The sequence below is a fragment of the Taudactylus pleione genome, unplaced genomic scaffold, assembly GCF_031769625.1.
Source record: "Taudactylus pleione unplaced genomic scaffold, aTauple2 ptg000444l, whole genome shotgun sequence".
Classification (NCBI taxonomy): domain Eukaryota; kingdom Metazoa; phylum Chordata; class Amphibia; order Anura; family Myobatrachidae; genus Taudactylus; species Taudactylus pleione.
Window position 1 is genome coordinate 251,326 of NW_028284846.1, and position 12,617 is coordinate 263,942.

At 45.9% G+C, this 12,617-nt stretch overlaps 1 protein-coding gene across 1 annotated transcript in view; it reads right to left on the reverse strand.

Annotated features, from left to right (window-relative positions):
- The window catches only part of CAMSAP2 (calmodulin regulated spectrin associated protein family member 2), a 136,976-nt gene that overhangs the window by 73,603 nt on the left and 50,756 nt on the right, over positions 1-12,617 (reverse strand). Inside the window, exon 3 of the mRNA XM_088447898.1 lies at positions 484-645. Coding sequence (XP_088304024.1) covers positions 484-645 — 162 coding nt within the window. The remainder of the gene's footprint in view (positions 1-483; positions 646-12,617) is intronic.

Here is a 12,617-nt window from a genome sequence, read left to right on the forward strand (position 1 = left end):
TAGTGTGACTCTTGGTATCTGCTGGTACCAGTGGCAATTGTGAGTGATCCAAGCAGTACTGCAAGTGCATCAGGGTCATATACTAAATTGTTTGCTTTCGTGCCTAAGCTACTCTGAAGGAATATGTACATTCATTTTTGTAACACATTAATTAAAGAGGAAAAAAACATCTATGAAACATATCGCAGTTTCTAAAGGTGTTGATAATGTTCACAGCTGCTGTAGGGTTCTGTTAACTGATGTACAGTACAGAAAGGACAGTTTATGTTAGTAATGGACAGTGACAACCGTACAATGAGAGTGGGCCTGCAAACACAGGTTTATACGATCACGTGATGACAGGTGACATTAACTCAAAACAGTGCTGATTCAGAAGAGACTGTTAGAACCCTACGATGTTACCTCTAATGCTCAGACAGTGCTACAAGTTATAATTCAAAGAAATATGCAGATAAAAATGCATTATATTCCTTAAATCCCCACCTTATTAATCCAGTACATGACAGCATCCTCAATATCGTAGGGTAGGTCAGCAGTCTGAAAGAATGGCGAGTATTTGTGGACACATGCAATGACTTTCTCGATGCTGACCATCTCCACAGTGTAAGCCATCATTAGAGTGTCGATCATTGCCAGATGAGCGCTCTGCACACAAATAAAGACCATTACAGACCACAGGCAGCTGGTAAAAAAGGCAGACAGAATGACATTTGGGTGATCCTATCTAAACGGTTAGCACATCAGGTGCATATTAGAATCTCTCTAATAAAGAAAAAAAAAAGAGGCACAAACAAATGGGAACGTTAAACTTTGAAAAAACAATACCGGACATGATCTTTAGCTTCACAGTTACTAATCAAACCATAATTATAAACAACCCCCCTCTCCACTTCCTAAATTACATGTGATTTTTGAAAGCACTGATTTTCCAAGTCCAGAGGTTCTTGCCCTCTACTGACACTAAATTATGTAGTATAATTGCCCAGTGCTTCATTTTAATATATCACTATTGTCTAAAATGGGGATGTATACATAAGTTTTAATTAGTATAATAGTTGGAAGTACCATAAGCTTGCAGAGATATGCTCTCAGGTACTCAATTGCCCATATTTTAGTTCCTGAGCCAAAGGTTAAGAATTTTGCCTGTGCTCAGTATTAAAATGAAATATCATTTTTGGGGACATAATCAATCAGTCATTGTTTAATGATCTGCTGCATTAATAGGTACACTCTGTAAACTTAAGGTGCATACACACGGGACGATTCACTCCATGAGCGACATCGTCTCCTGTATCCCTGGCAGGGGTGTGCTCAGTGTCTATAACAACACTGAGCAGAATCACTTAACGATATCAAGAATTATTTCGTTCAGTGCCGGGCTCACACCCTCATTCCCGAACATGTTCAACCTGACAATATCGTCAGGTTGGACGGGAGGTTCGGGCGGTGAACGATAACTGCCATCTACAAACGGGAGCACACATTGGTCGATATCGTTCATCGCTTTAGGACTGAAACTGAACGATTTTTTGGACGACTGAACGATAACGATATCGATCCGTCGTCCAAAAAAATCGCTACATGTGTACGCAGCATTGCTTTGAAGTTTATTTAAAGTAAAAAAAAAAAAAAAAAACACGGCAGTGATGTGCCTCAGAGAGTAAACACTGATAAATGGCATTTTACAGATCTATGAAATACTTTAGATAAAAAATATATAGTGGCTGATGCAGTTACATCTACTTTTCACACTGCATATGCTCCAAATCAGGGTGTACACAAATACATGCTATGTAGAATTGTATGCAACACTGTGACCCAAGCTGTCAGTATGTCTGTCCCTGCCCCCTCCTATCATGGCAACCTGTAGCACAGAGGTAGCAGAGGGCATGATGTACAGGATCAGTTTAGTATGAAACTCCAGTTATTGTATGCATATTATTCTGCTTAATAATAATACACTGCCGTTCATATTTATTAATGTTAAATATTGGCTTTACACCGATTTAAATGCAATAAAACATTTTCATTTTGATACATGTTGTAACCTACATGAGCACTAAACACTAAGCTAAAAGCTATAACCATTTAAACAAATAACAAGAGATATGGTAAGAACTTACCTTTGTTATCTCTGTTTCTACGAAGTCCATAGGGTCCACAGGGTTGACCTTGGGGTATAGGTTGGGAACCAAATCCGGGCACCACGCAGTTAAAGCTTTTAGCTCCCAGGATGCACTGGGTCCACTCTCCCTATAACCCCACCCCCAAGCCAGAGGCACCTCAGTTTGTAAGTAGCCAAAGGCCGGAGGAGGAGAGAAAAAGAGAGAGAAAACTGGAACACTCAATAACCATACTCACCGAAATGGGAGACGGAAAACCGGTGACCAGCCACACAGCCCATATGAAGCCAGGTGCGTCAGGGCGGGCGCCCTGTGGACCCTATGGACTTCGTAGAAACAGAGATAACAAAGGTAAGTTCTTACCATATCTCTTGTTTTCTACTTCAGGGTCCATAGGGGGTCCACAGGGTTGACCTTGGGGATGTCCCAAAGCAGTTCAACCAAGGGTGGGGACGCTCCTGTGCTGAGAGGAGAATCCGTCGCCAAAAAGGAAGCATCCTGAGAGGCAAAGGAAACCAATGCCTAGAACCTTAAAAAGGTGTGGACAGAAGACCACGTGGCCACCTAGTAAGGCAAAACAGCCGAGGCGCCACAGCGAGCCGCACACGAGGGTCACATGGCCCGAGAAAAAACAAGCATCAACAACAGGAAGGCCTACCAATGGGTAGGCCCCTGAGGAAGACCTACGAGGCCATCCAAGCCAACATTTGGTTATAGGCCGGCCATCCTTTCCTGTGAAAACCAGAAATCTCAGACCACCAATAAGGAGTCCGATTTCCGTAAGGAACCTGAACGGATCACATAAATGCAAAGAGGCCAGACCACAGTCAATGAGGCCACACCAGCCGAGAGGACTGGGGACAGAATGGCCGTACCATAAGTTCCAGAATAATATGGAACCTGAAAACCACTAAGAAGAAACACAGGGCGAGAGCAACTCCCACCCTGACATGATGCCCTCCAGAAGAGGGAGCCACATGAGAACGCTCCCAATTCAGACACTCTCCTGGTTGATATAAACACCCTGAGAGAAAGAGAGAGCCTAAGCAATAGACCATGTAATGGCTATCACAACCAGCGGTTCCACTGACTGTCCCCGGAGGTAACGAAGAACCACTACTTACTCCCAAGGAGTCCCTAGGGAGGACAAATGGAGGCATAATCAAGAAAACACTCCAAAGGATGAACTGGATACCAGAGTGAAGCAATTCCATATCTTAACCATACTGACAGTGTAGAGATCCGCACTGTCAGGAAGACCAGGCCAAGTGTGAAACCCAAGCCAGCCGGAAGGAATGCCAGAATATCTGGAAATCCTGGACACCGGAGGATTGTATCGACAGGTACAATACCATAAGATTTATGGCTGCCACAGTTTGTGGTAGGTCCCAGCAAAAGCTGATCCATGTGCTCTAATCATTCCAACGATGACAAAGCCAGGGAAGCCGTAAGACCACTGTAAGGACACAGTCAAAGACAAACGACCCAGGTCCAAGGCAAAACCAAGGACCCTGAGACAACAGGTCTGGGCAGTGAAGCATCAGGGATGGAGTATCGATGTAGAGACTCCGAAGATCCAAGTACCCCTGACATCTGGGGCAATCAGGAGCCACCAGCAGGAAAGCATCTCCGTCTCGATTGAAAACACTTCCAAAGACCTCGAGGAAGAAGGGAGACCGGAGAACACAGGTACACAAAGTGGAAGGACCACTTCACCGACAAAGAGTCGCTGAAGGTTGCTTCAGAATCCCCAGAGCTGGACTGTAACACCATAGTGTGATAAAGTCAGAAGGCCATGAGGGTCACCTCAGGGGGGCCCCCCCTGCTCACCAGGAGATGAAACCTCTCTTGGGGAAGAGACTAGTCCCCGGGATGCACGTCGTGACGGCTGAGGACTCCCGCTTCCCAATGGAGAGCTCCTGAAATGAACGCTGCTGAGATGGTCGGGAGGAGACCCTCGGACTATGTCCGAATATGTGACATACCTGTCATTGCCACCCAACGAACAGTGTTGCTAAAAAGGAAGCCACTGTCCTGACCCTGTCGGACTGAACCTTTTCAGGTTCACCGGGAAACAAGAGTTATGCCAGAGTAAGTTAATTGACAGGGTGGAATCGACAGACGTCCAACTGCACTGAAAAGGATTCGATCCAGACACTGTCCATAGCAAAGAAAACCCTGGACGAGATGGCCATAGCCACCCGGACAGGGACCGACTTGCCTCCGGAGAGAGCATCATCGTTTGAACAGTTATCCGACAGAAAAAACTCGTTCCATCTGGAGATAAGCCAATTATGGAAAGGCCTGGAATGGAACTGAGCCCATTCCACCATGCATCCCAGAGTGTAAAGACATCTGTCGACTGCGCAGACAACCATGTACTCCTAATGGAAGAGTGGAGATTCCGTCTTACGCCAGAAGAATTCTCAGATTCTGAGAATCCAGCAGGGATCCTAGATGAAGAATACCCAGAGAGGGATGCAGGGAGGACTCTTTCCCCGTTGATTAAACGTCTGCACCCTGAAGAAGCCACAGTCATCCTGACCTGGCTGTAAAGTACCCCGGTGATCCCGCTAAGAGCAGGAGGCCGTCCAGGTACAGGAGCATTGGGATATACTGAACAGAAGAACTGTCAGAAAATCCAAAACGCTGGTAAACCCCTGTGGGGCTGAGGACAGTCCCAACAGGCAGAGCCCGAAAAATTGTAAGTGTTGCTGTGATACAGCAAACCTCAGCCCATGCTGAGGAAAGGTCTCTGTAAGTACCCGTAGGCACGCGTCCTGTATATCCAGTGATACCATAAAGTCCCCAGGTTCCAAACATCGTATGATGGAGCATAGGGATTTCCTCCTGAGCCCAGGTAGCTTTAGGAAGTGGTTCAGGGAATTGAGACAGAGAATAGACCAAAGAGGACCATTCAGCCACCGCACCAGAAAGAAAGCATAGTGAGATAGTGGGGATGGCCTAATTAGCTCCGCTTACCGCAACAACTGCATAGCTTTCTGGATCTGTAAGGCCCTTGTAAAGAGGCCGCCTGAGCAAAGAGGGCATACCCTCCTACCCACGTAGCCGCGGCAACTTGACACTAGTACCGGGCGAACTGAGAAAATCGGTATCTCCCAGTTGTAGGCCTGTCCCGTCAGGCTGAAGAGATATCCGTAGGTTCAGAAGCAGGATCGGCTGGCAGTCCAGGCCTGCTCGGTACTGGATATGTCGGCCCTTGTAGATGCCGACAGTCTACGAAGAAACAGACCTTTAGGCTGACCCAGAGGACAAAAGGACTTAACAGACTTAGTCTGAGGCCTTGTAGTGGACATAGCTGAAAGCGGTAAACTTGTCGTTAGTAATACTGCCAATGTTACTACAATCTTGTCAAGGTCAGGACCAAACAATATCAACCCTAAAGATGGTATCTGCACCTCTGCATTCCCAGAGCGCAGCCATAGGGTATTACGGAGGATACAGTCGCAGCCGGAACTCTGAAAGTTAGGAGACTGGTATCCAATATAGGCATTTCCACCTATGACAACTGCATATATTACGTGAGCGACCAAATACCTTTGAACCCCCGACGTGTTGGAGGGGAAAAAACGTTACAAATGCATCAACCCAATATGCAATAGTATTAACCAACCATGCTATAGCCATGGTAGGATAGGTAACAACTCCTGAAAGCAAGTATACTGATTTCAGGCAGAGTTACCACCTACGGATCCAAAGAATCCGACCACGCAGGAATGGGAGGCGTAGTAACGTCTGTAATCAGACGAGTAACACGCCCATCCACCCCAGGAGGGGCTCGTGATGACCCTCAGGGAATTTGGGACAGGAGGCCAAACACTGTTGTAACACCTCCTATCTGGCAACAGCCAGAGTCCCGCTATGCGATCCACCCGCTAGTCAGCAACAGGGAACCCGAAGGCACGCAATACTGAGGGTGTATGATACAGGTGCAGGTCAACATTCACTCTAACCAGAATGGACCTGCTACCAGCCCTAAAGCAGGGATAATAATACCTGAAATAGGCTTCCCCCCGTGTAAGAGGGAAAGAGCCCCAAACAGTATCCAGTTCACGGCAGAGCCAACTGGGAAGTAACCACAGGGCGTCAACCACGCCAATTAGCGTTTCGTAGAAAACGACATCCACCCAGGGTGGCTGTTGTGGTAATCCCTGCAAGGGGAATGACAGACTATTGTGGCACCAGGGGGAATTCATATACTGCGAAAAACCCCTGCAGGGAGCGGTAGTCTGTGTCACAGGGGAAGAGTGCAAGAAGCTGCGAGATACCCTGAGATGAAAAGGGCAGTATGGTGAAGTAACCCCAAGTGAGGTACAACAATGGGGCCCGCCCGGCGATCCGCAATTGAGAGGATCCCGAGAAAACAAACCGCCCAAGGGGGTCGTGAAAGAGGCCGGCACCAGATGACGCCACATACAGAACCCTTTATGAGTCAAATCCTCCGCACTAACACCTGCAGCACATGACTTGCAGGATAGTAAAAATGGGTGCAGTATAACGCTCTATCTCCTGGTCAGACATATCTGACCAATCTTGGCGGAAATATTAAGCAGCACTATACTGGTCCTGACTGATGCCAAAAATTAGCTGCAGGGACCCATTTTCAGCGTATGCAACACACAGTTCCATCTAAAATATGGCAACGTGCAGCACGCAACAGTATGTGACAAACCACACAAATATTAACAAGTATATAAATGTGAGGTCTCAGAACCACCCTAAGTACAGCTGTATTAGGGCAGATAAAGAAAAGGGATAGATATACACTGACAGGTGAGAGAATAAAGTACAGTCAGCACTAGCATAAGTCACATACAATGCAGATATATACATATATACATAAACATGTCATATAATATACTGCACTATTACACTGCATTCAACTGCCCAGATTCAGTGTCTGGGAAGGCTACAGCGCTGTGTACACTGACCTGATGGTGAGGTACGCAGGGGGACTGGACTCACTGCCATCTCCAGAGATTTCTGCTGCACCACAGAGATAAAATGGCCGCTGGAGACCTCAGAGGAAGCGTGGCCCGCGGAGGAAGCAGCTCAGCGACGCCAGACTATGGATACTGAAAGGCGCGCTGAGGTGAGGGGAGGAGCCGCTGTAACAGGGAAGGCTGCCTCCCCTGGCCGGCTATTAACCCCCGGGACGCCGGCTCCCTGCACCGATCGTTAAGTCCCTGGTGGTCTAGTGGACACACGGGGTATGGGGGGCCCGCCGCCACTGCCGGCGCCTCCGGTCTGTCCCCTGAGACCGGAGGCACAGGACTGCATTTGAAATGCGCGGATTACCTGCTCCCCGTGGATCCGGCAGCAGTCCTGGGCGCCCGCAGAGTCCGGCTAGTACAGACTCTGGGGTCCCGCTGAGATCCCCAGATCTGTACTGGCGTCTCAGCGCCAGCGGGGTGACGGAGCGGCAGCTTAGACGTCCTATGGACAGTCCGACGCTGCCGCTCTGAAGAGTCCAAAGTCCATGAAAAAACTTTGGGCCTGATTCAGAGCAGTTCGCTATTTGTGGTCGTTCGTTCAAAAACAAGGGGTGGCTATTCAAATGATCCGTTCGCAAATTGCAGTCTGTTCCCACCTCTAAGTCTGAACGAGCGAGCAAAACATACGCTCGTTTATTTGATAACAACGCCCCCTGGCCGCACGCACCATACGTCATGTCCGCTATTTATTAGATTAATCGAGTACATCGTACAGCGTATGAACTGCTCGCTATTCTTGTGGTTGGTGTTTTCAACCGCTATTTTGCGAGCAGTTCTGAGTTAAAAAAAACCAAGTGACGTGGTCAATGACGCTGCTGTATTAATTATGCACTCCCTTAAAACGCCCGTTTTGACCTTTAAGCACGCCTGCGTTCGGATCTCCACTCCCCGTTTTCAAGCACCTTCCCCTGTTACCACCCACATACGCCTCATTCTGTCACTCAAAATAGCAGGCATTCGCTATATTGCGTACCAACGATTTTTGGCCGCACTGACTGGTTCGCGCATGCGTACTAAAAACCGTACGCATGCGCAGATGTGCGAACATCGCTCGGAACGAGCGTACTGCCGCTAGCGAGTGGCTCTGAATGAGGGCCTTTGTCCCTAAATAAATAAAATAAGCTTAGGGGCTGCTAATCAGCTCCCCCTGCGCTAACGGTGACCCGACTCCGGCCGGGCACCTACTTAAACTGAGGTGCCTCTGGCTTGGGGGTGGGGTTATAGGGAGAGTGGACCCAGTGCATCCTGGGAGCTAAAAGCTTTAACTGCGTGGTGCCCGGATTTGGTTCCCAACCTATACCCCAAGGTCAACCCTGTGGACCCCCTATGGACCCTGAAGTAGAAAAACCCAACTAAGCCATGAATAAAGTAAGAAACACATTTAAAGACAACATGTAACAGCAAAGCCCAAAACTAGGTGAATTATTGGTTCCTACTAGAAGGTTTGTGGGTCTATCACAATATTTTTGTGCCACAAGAAAAATAAATATATTACTTATCAAAAATAGACAAAATATTGTTTAAAGATAGTAATAATTTGTTTTCAAAATAATGAAACATCTACTGAAGTTTATGTAAACCATTAACACTAGTAAATGGTATTTTTACATATCTGGACAAGAAGCTTAAAGTATAATCTTGTTAATGCTGTTGTTACAGTAAGTATGTGTAAAACAAAGTCATACAAATCTCCACCTCACCTCCAGCTAATCTGCCCTTTCACCAGTCACTGCCCTACCTCCAGCTGTAATGTATTACTCTGGCCAGTAAATCCTATTGTGTTTAGAACATTGGAACATAAATTGCATAGACATTATAGAAATACACATAAAGGAAAGAAAAAATATTTTTAGGACCCCGAGACATAACCCATTTAGCGAGTGCTAAAGAAGTTATGGCCTCCTTTCAGTATTTAACAAACAGCGTTAAACAACAGTAATCTTAGTTTGTTACTGTACAGTTTACACATCCACAGTTTACGCCTGTTGATGGCAGCAGTATGCTGCCAGCAACAGTGAGGTTTGTGTTACTGAGAAAAGGTACATCGCTGGACCTCGCCGGAGGGGTAAGAATTGTTAAGTACAAACAGTATACTCGTTAGTATCACTGCAATACTAAACGAAATACAGTATGATGCGGGTATTAACGTTTGATGATAAATGGGGCCCTCAGTTTGATACATTTCAAAATAAGACAAACATGAATAGTTATAACACAGCTTGCAGTGGGCACAGAGAAACATTTAGTTTATAGTCACAAAATGACAGCTAAAGGTCTTGGATTCTCAAGATGCCCACATGCAAGCTTAGCACATATTATGATTTTGTCATTTAAACTATAGAACGTTATAAAGACATTTAAGAAAGATTACTCAAAAATACCCATAACAATAACTGGTAAATGGCCACATATTTTGCTATTGATCTTTGGAACTAATATACTTGTTACAAGCCTGTCTTTGTATAGTAACAGATGCTAGTTCTCTTGTTCACCTTACAGATTTTCTAGTGAGGATACTTTGGACTGATGAGCATATTCTTCCTAGATCAAAAATTATTTCCAATATTCGGTATGCGGTCAGGAAGCCGGCGGTCGAAATGCCGACCACCGGCTTCCCGACTGTGAAATCCCGGCACAGGACTAATGATAGACGTCGAAATCACGACGCCTATAATTATCCACCCGCCGAAACCCCGATGCTCGGCATACCAAACAAAAATAAGCCAGGCGTCACAAGCAGACAACCGCTTTTAGGTTTAGGGGCTCCCGGGGGTGATTTAGGGTTGGGCACCCCACGGGAGGGTTAAGTTTAGGCACCCCTGGGGGGAAGTTAGGGTTAGGGGGGCGGGGGGGAGGGGAGGGTTAAGGTTAAATAAAATACTTACCCTGTCAGGATCTTCAGTCTTCTGCCTTCCGGCATCGGTATTACTTCCACCGGGCTTATGTCCGGCGGTATATCATACCGATTCCCAATATTCGATACATTCTAAACCTAGCCCGCCAGGCAACTGGGTCTGGCTCGTTTCCTCCTTCCACAACCTCTGTGTGGCCTACCGAATACATAGCGACCCAATGCAATGGGTTGGTAAGGATCTGCACTGAATCGGAATTCTGTTACTAAACCTGAGCCACGTGCTCCCAGCTCCTTTATTATGCACTGCCTCAGAACTCACTAGCACGTGGCTCAGAAGTAAGGGTGTTCTGAAGCAGTGCATACTCAGTCATTAATATACAAACATGTCTGTTGCCCACATGTGCATTTATATATAGTATCTGTACATCTCATATAGAGCATATTTATTGGGGATGAATAGGATATCGGGACAGTCAAAATTGAGGCAGTCAAATTACCGGCACCAAAATCCGGGTTTCAATCCTGGCAACCATAATCCAGACATGGACTAAATACCAACAATCAACATACCGACAGTCAAAATAAAAACAGGGACGTAAGCTTGAAATGGACAAAATACCAAAAATCAAAATACAGACGAGACACTATGCCATCATGGACAAGTACCGACCATTCACTATACAGACCTGGACAAAATGCAGACAGAAAACTATATACCGACATGGACAAAATACAAACACTGTTTTGTCAGTTCGAAATCCTGACAAATCAAAATCCTAACAATGTATTTACACTCCATATGGGGGGCAATTGCGCAATAAAAGAAAAATAAATACCTACAAATGTGTCCTCATAAACCCATATTTACAGTAATTAACACTGGGTACACATCTGTAGGTATTTTTTTATTTTATTGCACAGTTGCCACCGATATGGAGTAGAAGTACATTGTCAGGATTTTCATGTGTCTGTATTTTGTCCTTGCCGGGGTTTTTATCGGGATTTAATTTTCCATTGTTGGTATTTTAACTGTACCAGCATTTTGACAGGGTCAGGATTTTCATGTGACAGTATTGTGGTTGTCGGTATTCTGACCATGTTGGTATTATGGGTGTCAGGATTTTGATGTCGGAATTATGTCCGCCAGTATTTAGTCAGGTGTAATTTTGACTGCACCCCTTTTATTGCATTTACAGTATTTATTTGTCTACCATGCACCTGTACAACGATCAGCCATAATTATGAAGACTGAGATGAAGTGAATAACACTGATTATATTGTTACAATGGCACCTGTCAAGGGGTGGGATATATTCAGTTCTTGAAGATGATGTGTTGGAAGCAGGAAAAATGGGCAAGCGTAAGGTTCTGAGCATCTTTGACAAGGGCCAAATTGTGATAGCTATAGACCACTGGGTGAGAGGATCTACAAAACGGCAGGTCTTGTTCCTTCTATTTAGTGGTTAGTACCTACCAAAAGTGGTCCAAGGAAGAACAACAGGTGAACCAGCAAAAGGATTATGGGCACCAAAGGCTCATTGATGCACATGGGGAGTGAAGGCTAGTCCGTCTGGTCCTATCCCACAGAAGAGCCAATGTAGCACATACTGCTGAAAAAGTTAATGCTGGCTGTAATAGAAATGTGTCAAAACACAAAGAGTATCGCAACTTGCTGCATAGCCGCAGACCCTGCCCTCCGCCATAATTTACCTGGAGAAGAGATGGCACCAGAATGCACTATGGAAAGAAGCCAAGCTGGCAGAGGCAGTGTGATGCTCAGAGAATTGTTCTGCTTGGAAACCTCGGGTCCTGTCATTCAAATGGATGTTCATTTGACACGTACTACCTATCAAAACATTGTATCAAAACAGTATTCCCTGATGGCAGTGGGCTCTTTAGCAGGATAATGCAACCTGCCACACTGCAAAAAATGTACAGGAATGGTTTGAGGATCATAACAAAGTTCAAGGTGTTGACTTGGCCTCCAAATTCCCTAGATCTCAATCCGATCGAGCATCTGTGGGATGTGCTGGAAAAACAAGCCAGAGCGATAGAAGCCCCACCTCGCAACTTACAGGACTTAAAGGATTTGCTAGATTTTTTGGGGCCCTGTGCCAGAGAGAGCATTGGCACCCCCCCCCCTCCATTTTTAAATAAGGAATAAGATAGTGCACCTGAAAAAGGGACATGGCCTCATGGGGAAGGGCCAGGGAAGAGATAGAGAAGGTCAGGAGATGCTGGGGATAAAATAAAAAGGAAGCTACAAGTGAGAATGATAATAAACAGGAAAACTGACAGGCCTAAACAGCGTCCCCTGCACTGCGGTGCACTACTCTAGTTACGGCCCTGGTGCCAGATACCACAGGACACATTCAGAGGTCTTGCAGAGTCGATGCCTCCATGAGTCATAGCTATTTGGATGGCACGAGTGGGACCTACACAATATTAGGCAAGTGGTTTTTATGTTATGGCTGATGGGTGTATATGTGTATTCTTTAGTAAGTGGAATTGCTGATCCCAGCATGATGATAAAAAAAAAAGTCACTTTACGTCCAACCGAGTTAGACTAAAGTATACACATTCTGAGAAGCACACAAGTCCTTATGTGGCTACATTTCACAATATT